At 38.8% G+C, this 28,000-nt stretch overlaps 1 protein-coding gene across 1 annotated transcript; it reads left to right on the top strand.

Annotated features, from left to right (window-relative positions):
* Window positions 1–6,506: 6,506 nt before the first annotated feature.
* ache (acetylcholinesterase) lies at window positions 6,507–27,958 on the top strand. The gene is made up of 9 exons (XM_044097908.1): window positions 6,507–6,766; window positions 18,199–18,719; window positions 19,105–19,328; window positions 19,428–19,688; window positions 21,264–21,486; window positions 23,052–23,282; window positions 23,362–23,554; window positions 24,059–24,228; window positions 24,987–27,958. The coding sequence occupies exons 2-9, from the start codon at window positions 18,293–18,295 to the stop codon at window positions 25,106–25,108; spliced, it is 1,851 nt and encodes a 616-aa protein (XP_043953843.1). The 5' UTR covers window positions 6,507–6,766; window positions 18,199–18,292; the 3' UTR covers window positions 25,109–27,958.
* Window positions 27,959–28,000: the final 42 nt, after the last annotated feature.

The following is a 28,000-nucleotide window of genomic DNA, read 5'->3' on the forward strand; positions in this document are numbered from 1 at the left end:
CCGGTTCATCCTGTTTATGCTGCTGACTTCATGTTACCAGGTCTCAGTGTTTTGTAAGTTGTCTTTGGACTTTTTATTAAAACTTATTTCACCGGTTACCTCAGAATACTGGCATGCATCTTCGTCCAACTTCACACAGACAAATCCTGACAGTGTGAGGTGTAAGAATCATCACAAAGACATCTGTGCTCAAATCAGTCTCACTGCAACACAAACCTCTAAAAGTGTGACTACTGAATTATATTTGCGGTTCGCGTTGAGCTGAACAAGCAGTGTTTCTTTTATTCTTGATGTCTACCTTGGTGGAGGTTTCAATGAAAATGAGCTGGCAGAGTGTTCAAATAAATGCCAGTGCAGGTGAACCTGCTCTGCAAGAGCACCTTTCAAATCATCCAGCTGTAATGAGATAACACTACACTGGGAGAAAGTTAACACTTGGAGTTACTAGGAAAACAAATTTATTAGCAAACCAGGTCTTGGCTTGTAGCCTTCATTCAAATATTTTGTCTTAAAACCAAAAAATTAGAGCCAGAAAAAAAAACAACAACAACAACACACAGACAGACACACAGACAGATCAATCAGCATTCAAGCTTGCTGACTGACTCACAGTTATGCTCTGGGTTGAATCCCATCGGACGTAAAGGAGAAATCACCTCATATATCTAACAGAGGTTCATTCCCAAAGTTTAAAAAGGAAATGAAATAGACAAAGAAACACCCACATAGAAATCCAGAAAAAATATTAAATCCACAGCAAAAAAACTTGATGACTCCATTTAACATCACTATTAACAGACTGACAGGCAGATGGCTGACCAATGGAACTGCAGGTAAAACACCAGACAGAGATACTAACTGTTCCCCAGCTGCTTGTGCCTAGATCTACTTTCTTGTCGAAGTGGAAAGTGATTCCTCCAATTCAATAGATCGCCTCTATAAATACCCCAGCTCATATAGGATTATTACGGTAAATGCTTTTAAACGTGTACATTTTTATATGTTTTGGGCTCTCCGATAATAAGCATTTCTTATGAATAATTTTAGAGATAAATTGACAATCAGATTTCTGCTTGTTCTCCATTTATTAATAGAAATTAGCACACACTGTATTTATTTATGCATTGTTGAGACAGAGTGCATTTCTCTGCAGACACGTATATCTGGGTTTCACTTTTTGGTTTCTTCCCCAACTCAAATACAGTATTCAAGCACAGCAATGTGAACACCAGTGACAGCATAGTTACTTTGAAAAAGTAACTTTGATCAGATTACTGATTACTCCTAATTACATCTCCCTCTTCCCTCCATTGTTTACGTTTCTGTCGCTGCTGATACTGTCGCATAGGAACGGCGATCACTCGACAAGACGCATAGACAATTAAATTCCAAAAGAAAACAGTAACGTAAAGTGATTTCGATAAGTAACTGTAGTCTGACTACTGGATCTGAAATAGCGACGCGTTAGATTACTCCTTACTGAAAAAAGTGGTCGACGTCAGTAAGGTGTTACTGACATCACTGGTGAACACAATGTGGCACGAACTGTGAACATTTGAAAGACTTCACGTAAAAAAATAATTGTGATGTGAAACCAAAAAGTGCACAGCAGTGTTACCATGTGGCTGTGTTGATGTCAGTGAGCACAGGGTCTGTAAGTGGTGCAAATTACAGCGTCTTAAAGTGGATGTGAAGTGGAGCAACAGGGAGGCTAAGCAAAAAAGCGGATTGATGTATTATGCCAAGACAGTGTTGCTGCAGTAGCATTTAGATAATAGATCTGGCTCAGCAGCACACAGTATTCTGTGTGCCATTAGAGATTAGCCTGAGAGAGCTGTTTCACTGCCTGCTGGATGCAGACCAACAGAAGCACTTAACTCTGTGTATCTCATTTGTACACTAACAGAACAGCATATATTCTCTAAATGTTTGCTGATGCAATGAAACTGGAAAGTGTAAACTGGTATATTTGTAAGTTAGTAATAGTCAAATATTTATTATAAACAGACAAGGTGACTTGTTCTTTTCTCCAGCAATACAATCCTCTCTAGCCTTTTGTTGGATTACTCAGTAATAGTGACCCTTTTCTATTAGCCTTCTTTCTTGTCTTTAACATTAGGTCTGAACTATCGGAGCCATTTACTTGCATATTTTACTTACCTAAAATTACCAAACCAATTTAGCGGAGGGATTTATCAAATCAAATCAAATGTTATTTGTACAGAACATTTCAGCAGCAAGGCAGTTCACAGTGCTTCACATCATTAAAATCAACAACTGAAACAGTGCGTTTTTCCAGTGCTGCATTTACACATCAAAATGTTGGTTGGTGTTTCACTTATTATGGTTCAAAATGAACTCTAACCAGGTGGGTTTTTAGTCTACATTTAAAGGAACTCAGTGTTTTGGCTGCTTTACAATTTTGCTGAAGTTTGTTCCAGATTTGTGGTGCATAGAAGCTGAATGCTGCTTCTCTATTCTGGGGATTCAGAGCAGAACCAGATTTAAATTTAAATACTAGCATGACTGATGGGGCTTCCAGGCGCATTGTACAATAAAGTGGCACTATCAAGAAACTATGTTACCTTCACTTGTTAGAAAAATAACAACTATGTACACATATACATATAAGTAAAACCTGAAAGAAATATGACTTTTCTGTAAACAAAAATGGAGCTGCATGGAGTTTTAGGATTTCCGTTTTTCTGCGGCGCATGTACCAAACAAACCTCTTTCAATGACGGACTCGGGAAGATGAGCTGAAGAGTTGCTAAGAAGAAGCGGATGGATTGCAGTGAAACTCACTGAACAGCATCTGCAGTTCCAGACCACACTGTATTGATCATGTAATAAATAACTTGAGCGTCGGCCTCGACTCTTTAATTCCCTAAAAGCGGTCCACTTGTGGATTTGGTTGGATTCGGTAATCGTAAAGGAAAAAGGAGAAGACACAAAGAAAATCAGACACGTTTGATACTAATGGAGCATACTGCATACTGGTAAGCAGGATCAAATTTAGGCGTCAGCCAACACATCACTGCTGACCTCTGTCTCACATTGTCCTTATTTGACCAGTTTTATGTTCTGCTTTTTACACTTTTTGTTGTACAGTTAATTAGGGAATTAAAAAAATACATGAATCTGAACGTAGGGCCAAATGTTGTTCAGCTTATAATCACATCAGTCACTGCACATTATTTATTTTCAGGTTTTACACCAAGTTTTAAAAACTGAAAGTGAAGCTTATGTTTTTGCATGCTGTCGTCCAATTTTATCAACCTGTCTGAGCCGTAGACGGGTTGATACGGCAAACAGTTTGCCAGAAATTTTACTTTTTGGCCAAAATGAAAAATGTTTTGAGTGGCAGAGAACTAACACTGCACATCACTCTGAAAACACCATGCCCACTGTTAAATGTGGTGGAGGAAGCATCATGCTCTAGGGGTGCTTCTCTTCAACAGAGACAAAGAAGATGGTCAGAGCGGATGGGAAGATGGATGGAGCCATCAGAGCAATGCTGGAAGAAAACCTGTTGGAGTCAAAAGACTGGAGAGTGGGACGGAGGTCCAGCTTCCAGCAGGACAAACTCCCTAAACATAACGCCAGGGCTACAATGGAATGGGTTAAAATCAAACATATTGATGTGTTAGAATGGCCCAGTCAAAGTCCAGACCTGAACCCAGAGAGTTTGTTCACAGACATTAGATGTGCAATACTGTCGGAGACAAACCCTAAAAGAATAGCAGCTGTAACAGCAGCAACAGTGGTTCCACAGAGTATTGACTCAGAGGAGGCCGACTGCTGTTGCTCATTCCTTCACAGTTGTATGCAACTTTATTTGTTGTTTTCAGTCAACCAACAATGTTGACGGAAAAGAACCAGTCTTTCACACAAAACAGTGCATTAGAAATATATATAAGAAATATATTTCTGTTTGTGGTTGTAATGTGATAAAATAGGGACAAGTTCAAAGGGTATGAATACTTTTGCGAGCCACTGTAGATGAACAACAAAACTCTGAGGGAATCTGAAGCTCCAAAAACCGATAGAAAAGTCAACAGCAGACAAATACAACAACCCAGATTACTGACGCACACACACACACACACACACACACACACACACCCACACACACACACACACACACACACACACCCACACCCACATGCAGTCTGTATAACTTTAAACCTTTGCATGACATGTTTATGGGAGTGTGGGGAGGACAGTTGTTCCTTCAGGTTTGGCAGAAGCATTGATTGTAGGCATGAGTGTGTGTTCTTGATTTTTATTTAAAAGTTCTTTGAGATACTCTTGTGAGCACTTGGCCTCTTGTTTGAAATATGTATAAATTGTTAATTTATATAATTAAACAATTTGAAAATCAAGAGACTTAGACACCCAACTTTCACACAAATCATCAACAGTCCAGAGATACTTCAGCATCAGGTCCTTTAAAGATGTAGTAGGACTGCTTTGTATAGATATTTAGCTTAAAGCTGCAATACTTTTATAAAGAATATGGTTTTTCACATATTTGTTAAAAGTGCCAGGACGTGACAGTGTAACATGAGACAGATAATCTGTGAAAAGATTGTTCGTGCTCTTCCTCTCTGAGCTTTTCCTGCCACCTGAAGACCTGCACCGCTCCTGACCGAAAACATCCAATCAGAGCCAGGAGGAGGGACTTAGCACTGTCAATCATCCTAATGTACTTGCTGCTAAATGTGTTAATGGCAGATAAGCTACTCACCGCTACATTTATCCACCATCCTCTATGGCTATGCTAACTAGCCTGAGCATTTACAACAGGATCTGCTGATGGGGAGAAACTGTAGCAGCGCTGCACAATATTGTGATTGACAGCACAAAGACCCTCCTCCTGGCTCTGATTGGTTGTTTCTAGTTAGCACTGGGAAGAGACTCATTTTTTTCACAGATTATCTGTAGTGACATAGTTTTAATACAAAATATTTTTCATAAACGCTTTAAGGTAAAAAAAAAAAAAGAAAGAAAATAAGGGCTTCTACAGTATTGCTTCTGGGATGCAAACCAGATAAACCACTTTAAGACAGACATACTTGCAACATAAGTTAAGCAGCATTTTGGATATGAAATACTTCATTTCATCTAATCCATCATTTTTTTCTGAAATATAACCCAATAATCACTGAAGAATATGGGTTTACCCAGAGAAAAAAAATCATCAGTTTAGTTTAGTTTTCTTGTAACTTGATCCCAATTTTAAAGCAGCCAAATTTTGTTCAAAAACATAAAATCCAGACTGTAGTTTAGTGATTGCTGAATCTAATGTAAAACCAGAACAGTATATACTTTGCCATCAGTTGTATAGTGAATGATAATTTACATCTTCATACATCAACAGGCATGGCTCCAATTAACTCAAATGTGTCAGTTAACTTGTCAGAAGCTTGTGGAAGGAAACATGAAAGACTTTGACCAATTCAGACTCGTGAATTGGCATTATATCAACGACGGACACCCGGGAGAGGTCAGTGCAGCTGGAGGTAGAATAGTCCTGGAGCTGAGGATGCTGGAGTCTGGAGCAGGAACACAGAGTGAGCAGTGGAGGGTGGATAGGTTGTACACAGGAGGGTGAAGCTGAAGAAGTGGAGTAGGTTGAATCCAGAAAATATTGCTGAAGTGACTCTTGGCCACAGATATCTAGGAGATCTAAAGCAGCTGTCACTGCGGCAACTACGACTCAGAATCAGACCTTATGGCTAAACTGTGGGAAAATATAAAATGTAGGGCGGCACAGTGGGGGAAATGAAAGAACAGACAGCTAGGAAAGGAAAGTTCACACACTTCCACATGTCTGAGTAACCTGTAAGAATATGAGCATTCTCCTCAATTAATGATTAGTGTCTGAAGAAAAAAAGGAAAGTTGATTTATTGACCTTCACTTATGAGGAAATTGGCCTGATCAAAAACATTGTAGAGAATTTCTGGAAAATGTGAGAGCCAGAAATACAGATGAGATTAAAGTAAGAGGAACCCGGTTTTTCTTCATAATTCAGCACAGACTGACTGCATCCATCCCACATGGTTACGATTCAAAAAGATCCTGGACCAATAAGCATAAATTGGTAAATAAGCAGGATATTCTTTTCACATTTCTTAAACCGACATTTGTTTACTAAAAATAAGTTTTACTTGACTGATATTCCAGTTTCTTTGGGAAAGTGAATTTTGAGTGTGGATTATTTTTTGGAAGCCATAGACATTAAAAAATACCACAAATTAAACGTTTAAAATGTATAATTCATATAATAAGTAATTAATTTCATTTTATTTTTTTTTTATTTATTTTTTGAATCACTGCAGTGTACTGACTTTTCGGTGATGTTGTAGTGTATTGTAATGCACGTTGAAGGTCCTTTTATCTTTAACTCTGTATATACATTTGGCTCCTGATGTTCACTTCTTGCGACGATTCGTCTGTTTCTGGCTTTTAAGTCGATGCGGGAGAAAATTTGGCACCGAGAATAACAGGTGCTCTCGCGATACAAACTATCACTATGATGTTTGCATGCAGTATTTATTAGCAGCAGTCTCCCTCTATAGTTCGGCTCAGTTGGTAAACGCGTTGCTGCTGTAAGGAGGCATTTTCGACATTTCTTCTTTGACAGCACATCACCCTATATTTTGGAAAACAACTATTAGCAACAGAGCAGAGAAACTCGGACTGGCAAAGGGAGGAGGAAAATAATCCCTCCGCTCGAGTTTTCCCCGCAGAAGCAGCCGGGTAAGACCTTAGCGTAATGTTGTTGTTTTTTTTTATTTATTTGTTTGTTTGTTGTTGGGTTTTTTTTGTTGTTGTTGTTGTTGTTTTCCCCACCCGTTTAAGATTTTCTATAATTTTCTATAATTTGTATCAGACTGACACTATCATTGGAGAACATCTTTTCAGGGCTCGGGTTGGTTGAGTGCTAAATTTTCTTTTGACAGTCGCTCGTGCTGAAATAAATACTCCTTCCCTGTCGCATGAAACATTTATCAGAACATGTTTCTCCCTACGTCATTGGTTAATACAAACCCAGTCCGCCGAATCAGTGCCATGTTACACCGGGCTTCTGTGGTGCGTACGTAGGTTTTTCTAACATGGCACGGTGACAGACTGTTCTGTGCTCTGTTTAATGTTGTGGCTGCTCACGAGCAGCACTCGAAAGCTCCATGATTAGGTGGTTTGAGATCGTCTCTGAACCGTAGAGCGGAGTACCGCACTTTGGCAAATTAAGAGTCAGGGAAATCAGATTGTTTGCAGTGAAATGCAGCTGCGACTGCGAAAAAAAGAAAAAACACAATGAGGCATAATGTGTGTGCTGCTGCCCACTGTTACACAGCCCGCAGTACTGTCTAAACTGCTGTACAGTAATGACGCAAAATGTCCTTTTACTACAGAGGATGAGGATGGAAGCTTGTGGCTGTAGGAGACAGTTAGGAAAATCAATGCGTGACGCGCCTCTCTGGCGAGACCCTTTCGGCTATGGAGAACTGTTCTGCTCGAATTTCTTTCGACAGTCCTCGGTGCGTTCTCAAATAATTCAAAGTCTTTGACTGTCACAGGAAAAAAGGTATTTGGGCTGGTTTAGAACTTTTCACAGTATTGCTATAATATTCAAATTTATATTTTAAATGTGCATACACATCTATCTATCTAATCTATCTAATCTATCTAATCTATCTAATCTATCTATCTATCTATCTATCTATCTATCTATCTATCTATCTATCTATCTATCTATCTATCTATCTATCTATCTAATCTATCTAATCTATCTATCTATCATAATAAACTCATGAAAAATGTGCCATAAACATAACAGTCGTTGCAAAAAGTTGTAGTTGGCTGTTTAGTAAAAATGGAGGAAAAACAGAATGAATACAATTTAATTTATTATTGAACATAGTGTGTGGTCAGTAAATTAGATGTGCAGCACAGTCAGGTGACACTCATGACAGCATCAATATAAGCCCTTGTTGGCCAGATGAAAAACTGCATAATATAATAGGAAATCTAAAAATCAAACATAAAATCCTCTATTTAGTGAAGGAGTAGTGAAAGTGACTGCTACTCATCCAGCCAATTATGCACAGAAACACAAAAATATATGTATAGATAGATAGATAATGCTTACATTCTCAAAATATCACACTGAATTGCAATAATATTTGCAATTCTGTGTTGTTTTTCTTTTATTATTCTTGTGGCTTTGTGACTAGGAAACACCACAAAACTGTAAAACAGGGCTGGCCACGGTTTTCAGATTGAAAACGTTAAAGTCAAAGTGATCTACTGTTGGACATTGGGAGGGCTCTTCTCTAAAATGTTAAGTCAAAATAAAATGTAACTAAAACTAAGCTATTTGTGCTTGATGGAAAATAACATAAAAGAGAAATAGAATGGTTTTACACAGCACCTGGCAGAACTCAAGTATCTCACGCTTTAAGCAGATTCACACACCTCTCTACATGGAGGTATATCTGACTCCAACACGCTTTTCCAATCGACCAGGAAATGGCAGCTGTCATTTGCTGTCCAGCAACAGTTAAAGTGCTACAGTAACATTCCGACACGCCACTGACATAAAAATGTGGTGCAGCACAAAGGATATATGTCCTTGTAGTGCATTATGAGTGACGTGTGGTCTAAAGTTTTATTGACTGACTGTAGCGAAAAATATGTTAATCCAGAAATTATAAGACACCTAACTGTGTTCTGATCACTCTCTCTCATTGGAGATTACAGTGGCGTATTACCTTTACAACATGTACAGGCTTCTCTTTAAAAATCCTTTTAAACCTCTGAGGGATCCAGTCTGAGTATCTAGTGCTCAAGGACTATTTCAGGGTCTCTACATTATGTCTATGTGGCTTTGATGGGTCAACTTATCTGGCTTGACACCACGGTTATTGTTTTAACAATTAGGCATGTAAACAAGCCTGAACTATGTCAATCTTTATGAGATGCGTCACTTAAATGTAGCTACTGCATGATTCTATGTTATTGCTGAAGCTGTGTATCTCAGGTTGCAAACTCTGTATGATGGCTCGGTATATGCTAGCAGATCAGATCCCATCTCCTGCAATAATTATAGCACTGCAGTGTATACTGCATTACACTTAGCTCTCATGGAAGGCTGCTTCGGTGACCTAATTAAGCACAGATATTTTTGGTTGCTATAATGTTGCTGTATGTTTTTGTATGACGAGGCAAAAAAAACACCAGTTTTCTTCCCGTTGTGGAATCGCTGGTTCATTTACTTTTAAATCACTTTTGGCAGCTTGCACTCCACAGTACCTGCCAATTAGCTAAGTGCAATATTAGGCAAAATGTTTAATGGATTGGACTGGATTAAATGGCGTTGGTAACAATAAGTCATATTTTTAATGTACTTTGGGATAACATTTGTGTCTTGTGACATTTTGCTCCCAATCTTGAGTCGCTACTCTGCTTTTGCTAATTTGACAAATTTAGAATGTTGTCTCTAATCTTTTCACCTTTTTATTTATGAAGTTACACAGGGAGAAACTTTTCACCCTGAGTAGTACTGTTGTAATGCAGTCACACTCACAAACTCAACAAAACATTGAAACCAGCATACTCTTTGTAAAATCTTTATATTAGATTTGTCTGTTGATATTGTTCCTTCTTTTGGTTACAGATACTTTTTTATTTGACTGAGGGACTATTTATGTAAAAGAAAAAGCTTTTGCTAACTTGTTTACCTTTACATTCAATATCCCTTTTTTATAAATAAAAAATAAAGTGAACAAAATACTTTAAAAAAAAAAACAAAATTATAATACCTTAATCTTTTCTACCAGATGTGCAATAACTCCAGTGTTTTTTTTGCACCATTCATTTTGTTACGGTGGGTCCTGCGAACTCTTGATGATCAGTTTATTATTTTTTAATAAAGTGTAAGATAGTGGGCTCAGCAGTGTCAGGTACTTGTACTTGTGAAAACAAGCCATTACTGCAGGGACGTTCCTGACTAGTACATTACTCCATTGTCTTGTTTTATGTACTATTACAAGACTTGCTTTGGACCTAAAACCTGCTTAACCATGGCACTACGGTCTAACAAACTCCTAACCGTTTTATTGTTTTCGCTCAGATCATCTGTCTTTTAATACTTTGATACTTTGTTCTAGATCTTTCTACCCATTTGTGTCTACAGCATTCCGAGATCTTTGTGAAAATTTTCAGCAGTTTTTCAAAGTAAAGACAATATTTGATTTAAAGTCCTCTGTTAATAGGACTACTTGTGATACTGATTGTTCTTGTTCCTCTGGGGGGCAGCTTGCTTGGTGTTCCATTTTGCGTGGCTGCTTTTAGCCAGGTTGCTACTTCTAACTGCTACTGTGAAACATATCTGTGAAGAAGTTAAGCTCAGACACACAAAAATCCATTTCACTTTACTTTCTGTTTAAAAGTCTGTTTTTTATATATATATATTTCTTGCAACTGTCACCATGTTATGACACTGTGGTGTGAGACAGATAATCTGTGAAAAAAAATTTAGCTCCCCCACCTCTTCCCTGAACTACCATCACCATCTGTAGAAATGCACTGCTCCCAATCAAAATCAATTAATCAGAGGTAGGAGGAGGGTCTTAGCGCTGTTAATCAACCTGGGGTATTCACTGATCAGTTGTGCTAATGGCAGAGAAACATCGTACAGTTACAGAAAACCGTTTATGTGCCGTCATGCTAATTAGCCTTGGCAATCCTGGCAGAAGCTGTAGCGTAGCAGAGAGCAAGCGGGACAGTGTGATGCATGTACACAAGCATGATCGACTGCTCTAAGACTCTCCTTTTGTCTCCGATTGGTTGCTTCTGACCAAGTGGTGTATTTCTGCAGTGAGTACTGGAAGCTTTGGGAGAAGGCAGAAAAAACTTCCTGATTATAAAATTGTAGCTGATCTGTGAACTAATGTGCATTTGTCTGCTCTTCTTCGGAAAATTAGAACTACAGACGTATACTCAAAGCTGCAGCTCCTGAAGTGCCTATCCTGTGCTTGGATGAGCATCTGTGGTACTGTAAACAAGTGTTCCTGCACATTTTACACAGATGCTGTTGTATTTCTGCATCATGTCTAAAAGCATATATTATCAGCTTCAACATTACGCAAAAGTGTAAAGCTTGCGCACTGAGTGGAGAGTAGCCTACCATCATTTATTATTTACTGTCCAGATGTGCTGCTTGAGTCGTTTGTAAGGAACTGCAGCTTGGCTGTTTATCTGCTAACAGGTAGTTTACAGATGTACTGTTTCTAAAGTCCAATTACTATAACACAGCTAATCAAATCAGAATTTATTAAAGATCTACAGCTAAAGCCCAGTCTTACATTTGTCGTCTTGTTTAATTTGGAGACAAAATTAATTATAACATTGGTTTCAACATAAGGCTTCAATTAAATGGAAGCATAAATTGAATATTAACAATATATTCTGTTTTGTCTGAATACAAGTGCTTCTTTTTGGGGGAGGGGGAGGTTTTGGAGAATTGAATTATGAACTAAACAAATAAAGCAGTATAATGCTACTTTATTGTACCATTTGTAACATTACGAACATAAAACATGCCGTTCCTTCAGAGTGACACAATGAACATAAAAATAATAATAAAGTAAAAAATATTACAAGTAAAATATATCATACAATAACATCAGAGGTGTTGGTTTTGAATAGATACAATCACATAGCAAAATTATTAAACCAGAGACTGCACGAGTTTTTTTTAAGCCTTCCTACTTTTAAAATAATTTTCACGTGGAGTCAGATAATGTTGCCTCAAACTTTAATAGGCACAAAGAACAGTACTTAGTTTTGTGTTGTTATGATGAGGCTTCATTACAACATCTTGTATGTCTCAGGATCTAACTTAGTTTGAGATTGCTTCCTGGATAACCGGTCCCGCCTGAACTGATGGAACCTGTTTTGCTTCATAATTCTCATGTCATTGTGTCACCAGAGCCTTAGCCTTATGAGTTTGGATAAAAAGTTTGTAGAGTTTCATAAGCAGGTTCGTTCTCTGCTCACAGGAAAGTGGGAAGGAGAAAGTGTGTTAGGGAAGCGCCCTGTTGGTCCTTTCCAGTACAGGCAGAATGATGCTTCCATGACAACACAGAGTTTCCTTCTGAATCTCCTCCTCTTCCTGCTGCTGCGACCAGAGTTTACACAGTATTTTTAAATCTTCTATTAATCACCCCAGCTTATTCAGACCTTCACTCTTCCATAGCTGGATGCCCAACAGTGCCCATGTGTAAACATCATGTTTTTATTTAGACATTATTGACCTATGTGCACTTAGTATTTGTATTTAACCAATGGAGTTATATTTGATGGAAATATTTTTTTGCTCTTAGAAATCCATTGTTTTCTGAATAAAATAAAGAACATTACAACCTTTCCTTCCAAGGTTTCATTTAGAGACACATGACGCCCCCTCCCCCCCCTGCATCCCCCACCAATGTGAATCCGATCCTCATGTGAACACAGATTCCACAGCCTAATTTGAGAAGTGACACAGTTTATCCCCTCCAATCCTAGACCGCGCCACATGGTGTTCCCCTCTCACCTGTCTTTTATGTTACCAGGTTTCTCATCTTTTCCCATTTTTCTGCATGCGAAACCAGATTTTTTTTTTTTTGTCTAGTCCCTTGGATGTTTTGTCGTTATGGAAAATGTAGACAAAATTCACCGGTGGAATCACTTTCTTTCACCATCATTTCTGTCATAAACCCACAAAGACGAGCTTCCTTTGAATGCTCTCTTCCCAGTCATAAATCATAAGCAGGGACAGAGCACATGAGTTTAAATCAAATATGTCCAACGTTGACATCAGCACTATGTTCCGTTGGGTCGCGGTCATCTTCAGAACCAGCACCTTAAAAAAGAGAAAGACGATGATAAAGAGTAGTTCTGTTCTGAGGCCTTTAGAGCTGATTGTAAAAAGATGGATGTATCCTAAACTATTTTGTTCTTAATGGAAAGCCCTGAACATCATCTTCACGATCCGGAAACAGAGATTCTTTATTCTGAAGCTTCTTCACACCTGGTGGTACGTAAACCACTACAACCGACCCTTCTTGGGGATTCCCCAAGAATCCAAGGTGGAGCAGGTTTGAGGTGGAACTCTGAAGATAATGAGAAGAAAGAGCTCTCCCATACTTCATCCAAAGGGTCAAAATCGGCTTCCAGAGACATTTGCCTCCCCTTCTCAACACAATGCCCGAGTCAAACTGCACTGTAAAAAATGAACTTAGGGGATTATTACATTAACAAAGGAATATCATGTAATTATAACTAAATAATTTTATGTTTCAAACAAAAATGTGATACAATCATGTTGGATAAACTAGAAATTCAACAACTTCACGTTTATAAAATTGAATCATGTTGAGATAACATGATTCATTATAGTCAGACTGATCTTGTGCTGAAGCCGAGTGAGATCACGGGATATCACTCGAGTTCGTTTTTGTCTCAACTTGAATAATGTATTCAAGTTGAGACAACGTGATTCAATTTAGTCAGATTCATTTCCCTCTGAAGAGGGTCTTGCGAGATCAGGGGATCACGAGAGATTATGAGACATAACTGTTTTGCGCCTGGGAAAACTTCAAACCGGTTTTAGTTACACATTAAACTATAGATATTTGTTTTTCTCTGCAGGGCACTATTGGCATTTAAGAACTGCACTGTAACCATAATAACATAAATTGAGCCAACACAATTGCTATACATTGGAATAACCTTAATAAATTAAGTTGACCTAACACATTTGCTTTAAATAGGAGTAACATAATTACATGGTGCTGAAATAAAGCAAAGCAATCAGGTGGAAAACTTGTTCATCCAAAGAGTTATTTTTTTCAGTGTAACAAAACCTGAGGGAAACACCTCCTGTTCTCATACACTCATACACAGGTATTTTTTTCAGTGTTCAGTTGACCACTGCCTTAATAAAACTAATGTTCAGATTCCAGGCCATGGATTTCCAAGAAGCCAGTTGTCTTTTCTGTAAGCAGGAGAAATGAGTGATGGGAGTTGTTGCAGGGGCGAACTGCGGAGCAGCTCTGCTCCATTCTCCAGTCACTCTGGAACTTTCCCTGGCAATTTTTATAGATCCTGTTAAACTGTTGAAGTGCCATTAAACAGATAAAGATTTAATATCTTTGAAACGGTAACTTTTTAAACTTGTGGTATACTTTGAGACATGTATTCGGCCAATGGCTGCTATAATTTTGTTTCTGGATTAATGTGTGCACAAAACCTACAGAAACACTGTTCTGCTTTGTAAATTTAGTACTTTGCATTCAATGCTGTGAATTTTAATGGCTAATGTTTCAGCTGCACGCTGTGCCGCTCTCCTTCACAGGGACAGCTGTCAGGGGATATTTGAGCTCAGCGTACAGAACAGGTCACAGGACCCAGACAGATAGAGAGCTGCACTGGTTAATATAGTCTTCAATGGAATGTATATGGTTGGTGAGGGATGACAATGCATTGAGTAAAGTTTCTGTCCTTATCACTTTTTAAAAATATTTCAAGTTTCTGAAGTATGTTTAATAATGTCCGAGCTTAAGTGAGAACTTGTTACATTTCACATCTGGTTCAGAATTTGATGTCAACACACAGTGTCTTTGATTTTTGACAATTAAAGCAAATATAAAGCAATTATTATTTGTCAACCCTGCCAAGTCCATACACATTTGATTTGGCACAAGTCTCTTTATTGCAGATAAGGACTGTCTTTACTCAAGCAGTGAGTTGTTGGGCTGTTAAAATCTTGCTTTGTTTATTGTGTTGCTATGGTTTGTTCACATGATGCTGTCATTGAACAAACCTGTAATTACCTGTATTAGAAATTGTGCATTAGGAGTGTGTCATATTGCCTCATGTAAGGTAATGAGGCAATATGACACACCCCTCATGTACCCGGGTACGTTAGGAGTATTAAGGATATATAATATACCCATATTATATACCATGGGTATATATGTAATATACACTTAATAATATGTGTATATTACCATGGTAATATACCATGGGTATATGAGGTAATACCCGTAGAGTCTTTGTATTGCGATACCAAATGATGACGTCATTTAACTGAGCTATGTGGACATGCTTTCTGTAGTTGTTTGCCAACCGCCATTAAAACAAAGCAGAAGCTGGTCAGCTGATCCACAGTCTGGACTGGACTGAATTCACTGAATTAGCTGATATCTGTGAGAAGGGAAGGATATACAGTAGTGGTTTGGCCACTGCAGCTCCTGTACCTGCTGTTACTTGGATGCGCTGAGCTCGGCTCTGTGTCTGCTGACAGAAAGAATGAACCAGTCAGTCTTGGCGAAAAAAACTTTCTGAAACACAGATGTCTTCCCAAAAAGTCAATAACTGGAAGCTTAGAGCAAAGTTCAGGGCCAGAGAGTTAAATGAAACCAGGCTACTCAGAAACATAGAGAAGTAGCAAGCTAGCAGCAGCTAGTCCCATCTGCTAACTCCTAAACATTTAAATAAATCAGTAGAAGTGAGAGTTGCTCCTCTTTCCTGAATCAGATATTCCTTTAAGAAAAAATTAAACAAACTTCACTCATTTTGATACAGCATTGAAAACGACGCTGCAGAGTTGTGGGATAACAGTGGAAGAAATGAAAATGAACACAGTTCCTGATCATGAGGAAGTGAGAACTAACTTGTATTTTTTTTCATGTGATATAATTTTTGGTGTTAAGCACTTTTAAAAGGAAAATTTTCTTTTGTATTAAATTGAGATTCTTAGCTTTTCACATGTTGGCTGACTTAAAAATGAGAGGGAAATACTTTTTAACATTTTGCTCTGTTGAACCACAGCAGCCTGTTTCATTTAATGTATTTAAGTATTTTAATTTAGCTGATTACAGTCTGTGTTTTGAAGGCCAAAATCAAAAAGCATTTATCTATTCTATATTGTCTTTGATGAACTGTGTGATTTTGTATAAATCCATATATCAATATATTTTTATTCTAGTAACTGTTTAAAAAACAACTTACATTGGTTGGTCAAACTGGTTGGACAGAAAATGTGGAATATTGTTTGGTGTCGTTATCCAAGTATATATATATAATTTATTTGGCAATATAGCCCACCCCTATTGTGGATTACTATTTCTGTCAAAAAAGCACATACACAACAGTCAGGATGTTGACACAACATAAATAAAGTATCACCTCGAACAGGTTGAAATGGATTCTTTTCTAGCCAATCAGATTTTCTAAAATTATTGACAGTTGAAGAGTTATTTTCCAAAATGGCTTAAAAAGAACGACCTTGTCCCTGTTGTTTGAGATGCACTGATGAATTGGTAAGGATGCCTTTGGACAGTTGTCTTCCTCCCACCTGTTCATCTGCTGTTTATGTTTCGCAATGTATGGTTGTCAGAGTAACAAGACCAACTGAGAAGTGATGTAAGGGATAGACAACAGCTGTTTGTGATGTGCTTGTTCCAAGTGGTGGGGAAAGAAGGACATTACTTTCCAACCTTTCTCTGTACTAATGACTGTTTTAGATGAAATAATGGATTTTTACTTTTATTTAAGATAAGCAGTATATGTAAATATAGAATAAGAAACCTTTTTTTTTCTTCTTTTTACAGTCTTTGTTGTAAGTGCATTAAAAACATTAATTATGACACTGGACAGCAGAGGCCTTTCTAACAAAATGAACTAAAACAAACTGGGATAGGATGAAATAATTACAGTAACTAACATAAAATGAACCCAGAAATCAGAGAGATTTCACCAGGTTCTGCTGGAACCACAAGACCAAGCAAAACCCCCAGATTTATTTGACAATCTGGAGCTCAGCAAAACCTTGAATATGAATGTTCATAGACCTGAGTCAGCAAAGGGAACTTCCTCCTTTTACAACAACACATCAAAATGGTCATCTGACCCAGATAATGTACATTAGAACAGCAGCAGAAGAAAAGAGCATAATCATTATCAACACTTAAAAAAGAAATCTTATAAACTTATCAATAGCAGCGTAATCATCACACTAATCATGCCTGCTAAGAATTGCATTGTCATTGCTCTAAAATCCCACATATTGATGAGACAACTGAAATATGACAGACGAGGCAACTTTTAAAAATGTATGTAATGGGATCCTGCGACAGATTGGCGACCTGTCCAGGGTTTGCCCCGCCTCTCGCCCAGAAAGTGAGCTGGAGAGGCACCAGCACCCTTCCAGACCCAACTAGGGACAAAGGTGTTAGAAAACGGATGGATGGATGGATGGATGTAATGAGATCATGTTTCTTATCCAAGAAAGTACTAAGGAGGTGTTTTTGTTTTTTTCTTTTGCAGGTTAATTGACATAAATACGGTTTTGACACTTATCAAAACCATTTTGAGTCAGATGCTTTAGTCAGTGCCTGATGAATATGTCCTCTGCTCAGTTGTTTGTAGTTTTTCTGTATTGTTTGATTTATGCGTTATTTATGAGTTTGTAGATGTGCTGATAACCAATTTGTACCATCAGGGAACGTAAAGACATTCTTGCAACAACCTCCCCGTTCTGCCAGCACTTCAAGCTTTACAGTGGAGGATGTTTGTTTACAGTGCAGGCAACTTCCAGTCAGCTTTTTAGTATTGAACTGGTGAATTACAAAAGTCACGGGGGTAAAATTTAAATCTTCAGCGCAGTTCACGCCTCCAGGAAGCCATCGTTTCCCAACAGTTGAGAGCTGAAACCGTCAGGACAAAGCAGACAGCATAGAACAGAGGCTGTTTTGTTACCAGGCTAACATGATCCAGGATTGATTGCATTCTACAAAACACATCTTAAGATTTTCATCTTTTAACATATCAACCTGTACTAACTATTTGGTAGCAAGGGTATTTGAATGGCTTGACCAGGCAATTAAAACAGGATTATATGATTTCCCAATGAAAACATTTTAGCTGATGTAACTTTAAGCTGTCATTGACCAAATTGTTTAAACAAACGGCAACTTGATTGTCCATCTACCTTAGCAAATCATGAAAACTGCCCTTTCTCTTTCTCTTCAGTCTCCCTTTTTTCCCCCTTCAGTGTAATCTTACCTGCCTCATCAGTATTATCCTTCTTTATTGTAATCGTATTTCTGTCTCTCTCTCTCTCTCTCTTTCTTCTGTAGATCAGAGGTCAAGTAGAGCAGGCCTTTCCCTCCCTGCCAACGAGAGGGAATCACGACTGCAGTTCCCGGCACACAAACACGTTTTACCTCCGTCATGCAGTTCTCCACTTATCTCATCTTTTTGTCAATCTTACTCATCGCTCTCATCCCAACCTGCTTTTCCCAAAATGACGGAGACCTTGTTAATACACATAGTGGTCTAGTTCAAGGTGTGCGCTTTCCGGTGCCGGATGGGAGCTATGTCACAGCTTTCCTCGGCATCCCTTTTGCTGAGCCACCAGTGGGTAAGCGTCGCTTCCGTCCTCCTGAGCCGAAGCGAAGATGGACTGGGATTTTTGAGGCTAATGCCTACCCCAACGCCTGTTACCAGTATGTGGACACGTCGTACCCAGGCTTCCATGGCACTGAGATGTGGAATCCTAACAGAGAGATGAGCGAGGACTGCCTGTACCTTAACATCTGGGTGCCTGCCTCGCCCAGGCCCCACAATCTCTCGGTTATGGTGTGGATCTATGGTGGAGGTTTGTGTTTGTGGTCACACATTTTTTTGCCAGAGTGTACGCTAGGTGTTCTATTATTATTAATATTATTCCATCCTCTTCATTCCTCCTCTGTCATTCAACAACAGGGAGTCTTCAGTCAGAGGCTATTTCAAACCTACTGTATCCCAGACAGCTACAGAAGATCCTTCCCACCAACAGCCATTTAATTTTTTAAAATAATTTACAACAACCTTTAGTTTCCCTTTGGAATTAATAAAGTATTTTTACTTTGCTTTTGAAATTGGACATACACGGCTTCCTAAGGAGTACAAAATAATATCTATGATTTTGCAACTTTTATTTAAAAAAATCTATTCAAAACAAAACAGGCTAACTCTAACTTGTAATGATAATGGCTTTTTAGGTTTCTACAGTGGCTCTTCTTCGCTGGATGTGTATGATGGCCGTTATCTTGCTCACAGTGAGACAGTCATTGTGGTCTCCATGAATTACCGTATTGGAGCCTTTGGTTTCCTCGCTCTTCATGGCTCTTCAGAGGCTCCTGGAAATGTCGGTCTGCTGGACCAGAGGTTGGCATTGAAGTGGGTGCAAGAAAATATCCATTCCTTTGGTGGAAACCCCAAACAGGTGTTTTGTTTTTTTCAGTTATTGTTCATCCTCTATATTGGTATTAAAGACGGTTTCATAATTTTCCTGGTCTCTTGGTTGTCCATTTGTGTAAAACAGGTGACAATCTTCGGTGAGAGTGCTGGCGGTGCTTCGGTCGGGTTCCACCTATTGTCTCCAGGCAGCAGACCTTTTTTCACAAGGGCCATCCTTCAGAGTGGGGTCCCCAACTGTCCTTGGGCCTCTGTCAGCCCTGCTGAGGCCAGAAGACGGGCCACGCTCCTGGCAAAGCTTGTTAACTGTAATGGAGGCAACGACACTGAGCTGGTGGACTGTCTGCGCAACAAAACTCCACAGGAACTTATCGACCAAGAATGGCTGGTAATGCAGATTTAATTTGAGCTTACATTTTTCACTGTTTTCACAAAGCGTTTTTGAAGTTTTGTCTATTGAGCACACTTCACTGTGAGGTTGTAAAGATAATATATCATATATAATCACTAATGAGTGCACCGTTTTGACTTGCAATGCTTGATGTAATCTAACACTGTCATGAAACTGAGTTGCAAATATTATTTAGAGATGATTGTTACCCATTACGGGAAACTCTTAAGGTAGCAATGGTATAAAACAGAAGTAATAACTTGATGAAGTAATAACTTTCATTCAGAATGACTTATTAAATAATTTTATTAGACCTACACAGAAAGTAAATTAGCTGAAAAAGAAGAGTTCATGCAACAATTTAGCTGCAGATTATTTGCTCAGTTAATGTTTTCCATTTTGGTTTGAGTCTGGGGTAAGTGTTGTAAAACTGAAATTTTAAGTCTGCCTGATCTAAAAAGAATTTGTTATTCTGAATCTGGCTCCCTGTGCCCTTGACGGCTATCTCAAATCTCCTGGAGTTTATGTAGACCAACTGCTCCTTCCCATCTCCTCACCCCTCCCGAAGTCACCTGTGGAACCTTATGGCTGAACTCTCAAGAACTCGCTCTTGATATTTCCACCTTTATCAGAGACTTCTTTGGGAGAACAGAGACTTGTTTGTGAGAGACATGGGCTAATCTGCAAACACGTCATAGTTGCAGGCAAACAAACACTCCCTGATCTCAACGTCTTTGCCAGCATGTCTTTGTTTTGGTCTTGCTATATGTGCCATATCCTACCCAATGTTGTCTTTTCATCCTACTTATCAGTTACTTTTTAGATTATTACTTGTTAGAAACTGTGGAGTACCGTACTCGCTTTTAACCCAGAAAAGGAATTAGAACAAACTTGGAACCCAGAGACTCTAGTTTTTTAGTCACTCCTTAGCTTATTTTTTAGGAACTGTAGAGTACTCACTATTTAGACCAATATTATACTTCTTAGATTGATTTTTCGATTGTTATGCAGAGAAACTCTTGTTAATGCAACCCAGAAAAGGAATTAGAACAAACTTAGAATCCAGAAAAACTTCTTCCAGAACAGGAACATTTAGTTCTTATTATTACTTAGAAACTGTGGAATACTCGTTACTTTTACAAATTAAGCGCACACTTAGAAAGTCCAGAGAATACTTGTACTTATATAGCAACCCAGAAGTCCAGAGGATACCTACTTACTTACACTTATTTAGCAACCCAGAAAAGGGATTAGAACAAACTTAGAATCCAGAAAAACTACCTTAGCAACTACTTTTTAGATTCCTTTTCTTCCAATCCAGAAAATGAATTAGACCAGAAGTTATTTACTTACAAGGAACAACTAGTTTATATACTTTGGATCAATATTATTAGCTTTTTTCTTCCTTTGGTTTGTTATTTTGTTTGTATTTCCTATAAATCTGCTATATAAATAAAATTACATTACATTATATTACTGCAGACATTTTCCTGTTACACTTAGGTTTGACTTACTGAATCCCTGAGACCTTCATTTGTCCGTGTGGATTCATTTTTCTGTGTTTCTGGGCAGGTTCTACCATGGTCAGCTCTGTTCCGGTTCTCCTTTGTGCCACTTGTGGATGGTGATGTTCTGCCTGATACTCCAGAAGCAATGCTCAACTCGGGCAATTTTAAAGACACTCAGATTCTTCTTGGTGTCAACCAAGATGAGGGCTCTTACTTTCTGCTGTATGGAGCGCCGGGATTCAGCAAGGACAATGAGAGTCTGATTTCCAAAGAAAACTTCCTGGAAGGTAAGAATGAACCAACTAAGAAATTCAGTTCAAAGGTCAATATAAAACCACCAATTAAAGTAGAACAACTTCAAAATGAAAAGCTGTTTGTGTTTGGGAGCAAAGATGTTTTCTTACTGAAACTGACCACCGTGTCCTTGGTCTTGTCTACATTTAACTGGAGTTGGTTCTCTTTGCACCACGTCGTAAAATTATCCACCGAAATCCTGTAGTCCACATCTCATCCCTCCGACACACACACACCGCACTATAGCCGGGTCATCTGAGGACGTTTACAGATGGCACAGTTTGGAGCAGTACTTAAAGTCAGAATAGGAAGGCAGGCAGCACAGTTCTCTGGGGAGCTCCAATGTTACGTATCTGACATGGAGCTCTGCAACCTCACAAACTGCAGTCCAGCAGTCAGACAGTCGATGATCCAAGTGATAAGTGATGTGTCAACATCCATTTTTTTTTTCAGCTTCTCACGTAATCCTTCCTGGATTAAACTACTAAAATGTCTTCAATCATTACTGCATCTAAATTCAATGTTTTTGCATTTGTTTGCTAGTCGTATAACAAGCCAAACTTGTAAAAAAGAAAAAGAAAAGTAAAAAAGTAGTCTTGATCTTTTGAAGGTCTTCTGGGGATTTTACTTCCGATCAGTGTACATCCTTCTCAGCATTTTCATTTTTATTTGCTGGTCTTCCTGGTCCTTCTGCAGGGGTAGAGGCCTGAACAGATTCCTCTGTCTGTTGTTTTATTTCTGGAATGAACCAGATTCTGCAGTAGCAGTCTGGATTTCATCCTGATTGTGAAATAGTGGACAAAATCTTTACCCTTCTTGAACTGGATAAAGGGTGGCAGCAGGTTGGTAATCCAACTGGTATGTGAATATGGAAGATCCTTCTGAGTGAGTACTGAGTACATACACTGCAGAAGAACCAGACATTCTCAGGACCTACAAGCAGACAAAACCTACATTGGTTTCCTGGTGAAGAATCATCTTGTCTTTCATTTTATTGTTTTGTTTAGTTTTTTTATCTGGATATAGAAATACCACTGTAAACCTCAAGCAGTAGTAAAAACTACCTCTGTGTTAAACTCTGATTGAAATTGAGTTTAAAATACTGTTGTGCAACAGTAGATGGTTTGGCTATTAGCAACTATAAATAATTGCAGAGGGCAATTATTAGCCAAACTATTAATTTAGATTAATTTAGTCAGGTCACCGCCTGATTATCAAGAAATAAAAGCCAAACAGTTCTGTTTCTCAGTTATTGCTCAAAAATACCTTCCTGATGAGGCTTAATCATAAAACCACAAAAGATGAAGGAAGAAGTTCAACACAGGTTGTCTTGAACATCAAAGTACTGCACATGTATCTAACAAACATAAACCAATATACAGTATGCAAGTTTATTAACAAAAGGAAAGGACTAGTTCAGGGGAAACAGAAACTGTAAAGACAATACCAATGTTTCTTTTATATATATATATATATATATATATATATATATATATATATATATATATATATATCTGGCATTATTTATTTATCTATTAATTTCATTTTATTTTGCCAGGTGTCCGACTGAGCGTACCACATGCGAATGATATCGGTTTGGAGGCAGTGGTGCTGCAGTACACCGACTGGATGGATGAGAATAACGGAGTGAAAAACCGCGACGCCATGGACGACATTGTTGGCGATCACAATGTAATTTGCCCACTGGCACATTTTGCTCGTTCATATGCACAGCACCACACTCTCAAGGCGAACCTGGGCATGATGAACAGTGCAGGAAACTCACAAGGTGAGTCACATGTTAGTGTCTCTGTGCCTGATCTGCTTCATTTCCTCATTAGAAACTTTTCTTCCCATGCGTTCCAAAGGCGGCGTGTACCTCTACCTGTTTGACCACCGGGCTTCTAATTTAGCCTGGCCAGAGTGGATGGGAGTCATCCATGGCTATGAAATCGAGTTTGTCTTTGGGTTGCCACTGGAGAAGAGACTCAATTACACCACTGAAGAGAAGACTCTGAGTCAACGCATGATGAAATACTGGGCAAACTTTGCACGGACAGGGTAAGACATCAGAGACTGAATATGATTAGCCTGCTGTGATGGACACCAGTGAAAGTAGAGCGGGCCAAAGAAGACAAATCAGTTTACATTCATTAGGTCCCTTTGTTTGAAAGTAGCCTTAAGCCAGCACGACACTACAAGTAATGTTATCAACTTACTGTGCAGGAAACCTCTGTGCAGCATTTGGCAATCCTCATTTAGTGTTCAGAAAGAGAACTGAAAGGTTGTGCGAAAGATGGACGCATCATGCTCTAACATTTAAAACCAAAACAGAATTACCTCAAAGGACAATCTAATCAAAGGCCGTTGATTCCTGCCTTCAGAAGACTTATAGTGAAGTAACATTTTAATTCCCTGGGCTACTCGTCTTTAAGCATGTAATGTAATAGAAGCCTTCCAACACTGTGAATTTTATAGTTGTGGAATGTCCTGTTCTGTCCAATTTGACCATTTTTAAAAAAATTTTCTTGCTGTCTTTGTTTACTTCATTTTGCTACATGTTAGAAATCCTAACGACGGAGTGACGGACACGAGGAAACGCTGGCCTTTGTTTACGGCGAATGAGCAGAAACACGTCACACTCAACACCGACCCTCTCAAAATCCACAAAGGTTTGCGCAACCAGATGTGTGCTTTCTGGAACCGCTTCCTGCCACGCCTTCTGAACATCACAGGTAAACTGTGCCACACGTGTTACACGTGTTTACACATAAGGATTTATTGAGACAACCTTTATTTTAAGAAAAAAAAAACTGCTCATTTGAAGATAGGCGTTATTTGGATATAGAGCATCAGACTTTTATTGAGGATGTGACATCAATCATAATTCTAAGTCTCCAACAGTCTTTGATGTTGAAGTTGTTGATGTAGAAAAGAACTAATAGGATTGACACACTCGAAGCGACCAACAACAGAGGAAGGCGAACGTTTTCCGCCTTTCTGGGTGAACCCGACACACAAGACATGATCACAACACCAACGATAAAAGTTGAACATTTTTTTAGCTTTCTTGCGTCGCGTCGAGCTCGATCCTGGAAAATTCACAGGATCGAACCTCCCCCGTGTCTTGGCTGGTGGAGGACAAGCGGTTGTCGCCTCATTGTGCAACTTGCACAGAAAATGAATGGAGAGGGAGCAACGTTGCCTCCCTGGTGTTGAGCCTTTAATAGAAGTGATTGACTGTATTTCTTTCAGTGGGATTAACAGCAACTCAACTATTTAATGTCACAACTCATTTCATGTTATTTTACGTTAAAATGCGAAGTGCAAATAATAACAGTGAAGGTGTCTGTCTGATGTCATTCACAACAGTCGTAAATTGCTGACCTTTGCATCTGCTGGATGCGACTAGTCTCTGCATTACAGCATTGCGACAGCATTTTATTGTGGCGCTCTAATCCCGACCTGCTTCCTGCTCCTCTTGTGGTCTCAGGCAACATCGATGAGGCAGAGCGTCAGTGGAAGGTGGAGTTTCACCGCTGGTCCTCCTACATGATGCACTGGAAGAGTCAGTTTGATCACTACAGCAAGCAGGAGCGCTGCACCGACCTCTGAGAGCCACACGCTGACCACCGTCACGCTGTGGAGACGGCGAAAGATCGACGACTTGTTTAATTTTGGTCTCACTGACTTTGTTCCTGTTTGGTATCTCAACACACACAAGCTCACTCTTTTTATCTTTATTTATATTATTTATATTATTTAAACTATTTATTGACGTGTCGTTTCACTGAATGTGGGTTTCTGTGTCTGTAAAGGGAAGACACTGGAGGAAACTAATCATGAAGACTAGATGTTACCATCTGTGCGTGTGTGTGTGTGTGTGTGTGTGTGTGTGTGTGTGTGTGTGTGTGTATGTGTGTTTGAATTGCTTGAAAGCTCTGAGTTTAACTTGGATCCTGATCAAAGTGTGACACCGATGCATGGGGGGTGAAGGTTATCTCTTTTTATTTCCCCCTCTTCACAGTATTTCATCAGTGAACATTTGCTTCATGACGTTTCCTTTCCTGCATCCCTGTATGTTTTCTGTTTGAGCTTTTACAAACGTGTTTTACTTTTGTTGCCGTCTCAGTGTCCTATATTTTATTTTTAGTGCTTTTAACACCGTAATACTCATCATTTGTGATTTCTTTGCTTAGTCATAGCAACCTGGGTTTTAAAGTCATAGGCAGCGTTACTCAACATGTCTCAGTATTTCTTTACCTGTCAGGTTTAGTTTGTTTTCTCAATCTGCGCTCTCCTTCTCCTTTTCTTCTGTCCTGATTCTACTTCGTTATTCATCCCTAACTCATTTTAACCCTTCGTCTTTCTCTCTAACCTGTCATCCACCCACTTTCTGGTCTTTCCTGTCTCTTCATTTTGCTGTTCACTCGCTCCACAGAAGCCTTTTTCTACCCTTCCATCTCTTAGCTGCGTCCTCTCTACCGTCTCTCTGAGCTACATTTCTGACCCATGCTTCGTTCCTTCCTTGTCCTCCTCACAGTTTTTATCACCACCCACATTTCCATCTCCCTGTGTCGTCCTCCTTTCTTGTTAGTCTAATGGAGGCAGAGTAATTCACTCAGCAGAAAGATAATGTGACAGAGTGCTAGCTCAGCCTCTGGCCTGCCAGCCAGCATGATTCGCTGAATTGATGCAAAATGGAAGAGAGAGGAGGCAAGGACGGTAAAGAGGGGGAAGGAAAGAGAGAGGTGGAGATGTGGGGGACAGAAGAAAAGCAAGCATTGCATAATCTTTTATTTGCGTCTTTTTCCCTCTGGCACTAAAAATGTGACCCAACTGCAAATTACATGCCGTATTTGTTGCACCCTCCATTTCCAGAGCTCTCGAATCATTTTAGTTCTTCAATGCCAACATAAATGTGAGACTGTCTGTTTGCTATGTAGAGCCAGATTTCTCTGAGTTCTTTGTCTTTGCCTGTACTTAGCATATAATAGTCTTTGGAGCCCCTAGTGGCCAAAGCTGCCTCTCATAACACTGACATCTGTCTCAAAGAATGGGTTCAAGTTTTTGCATGTTCTAAAAAAAATCTGGTGTTAGAGCAAAATAAAGCAGTGTTGAGTTGTGGGCACAATCTCAGTTCTACTCCGTCACTGATCTTATCTAAAACATTATGACTTCATGATATTTACTTCCAATTATTCTCACAAATGCAGCATATTTTAGATTTTTAGTGAGTCTAATTTAAGACCTCTGTAATTTAGTCCGAAACATTAGATCAATAATTTTTTTAAAGATCTTTTTGTCAGAGACTATCATTCAAACAGCTAATGGTGTCTTTTAAAAACCTTTATCTCGGTATTAAACATTCACTGAGAGTTATTTTAGTGAACTAAAACAAATCTGTGGTTTTATGTGGACAACAGACCATGTTGTCCTTCAATCTAAAACTTTTATTAATTATCTTTTTGATACGCGCAGGTCCTCAGAGTGACTTGTTCTGGTCTTCACTCCATCTGCTTGAATTCCAAAGAAATAGAAAATTCATTTCCTTCATTTTTTTTTTTTTTCCTTTTCATGAGCATTTCATTAACCTCCACTTGTGTGCATACGATGTGTATGAGTGAACAGAGTCAGGGTTTAGAAGATTTAATTCTGGTATAGGGGTTTATTTTACACAAGTGGTAAAACAAACGGGTGTGTGTGTGCATGTTGGGGTGTGTGTGTGTGTGTGCGTGTGTGTGAGACGTTAAATCTCACCATCCTAATTGACTTCTGACTCACAAGCACCTTTGTTGGCATGTGAAGCTCCTTGTCGTGGCTCTGACTTGTGTTGCCGGCTTTAAAAAGAAATACATATAAAAAATAAGATTGTACCTTGTATCTAGTACAAGTAAGGACTGCATGTCAGAGGCTGTATGAGAGACAAAGTCCTCCACTCTTATTTAATGGAAAACGCTGCCTATGTACCTCTACCACTGTCCTTCAATACAACTGTTGTGCATGTCCTGAAGTCTGTTATGCCCAGATTATCCTGCCAAACTCGGACTGTTATTTGCTGTAGAATTTGTACTGTACACAAAACTATTATACAGCTAAGTCATTTTAACATATATTGATAGCTATGTTTGATGTTAGCAATAACATAAATAGACCAGTAAAGGAATATATTTGATATTTAAATGCAGTAAAACTAACAAACTGTATCAAGGATTGAAAATGTGTTTTTAAAGCAATATTATTGTGAGTATAACATATAACCTATAAGTGCCATAAGCTTTTTTTTTTTTTTTCCCTTTTGTTTATTCTGTTTGTATCAATGTTCTGCCTAATGGTCGTTTGTTCCAATCACTAATACTGTACGTGCTAAAGGCTTTCATTAGCTTCATAGTACATTGTTGTGTATCATCAATGCTAACCTATTGCAACAAAAATAAAGATTCTGCAGCATCTGTGTATTTAACGCGTTCACTGAGTCGTGGCATGTGTGGCAGGGCTTTCCTGTGC

The sequence above is a fragment of the Gambusia affinis genome, linkage group LG18 (genome assembly GCF_019740435.1).
Source record: "Gambusia affinis linkage group LG18, SWU_Gaff_1.0, whole genome shotgun sequence".
In the NCBI taxonomy this organism is placed as follows: domain Eukaryota; kingdom Metazoa; phylum Chordata; class Actinopteri; order Cyprinodontiformes; family Poeciliidae; genus Gambusia; species Gambusia affinis.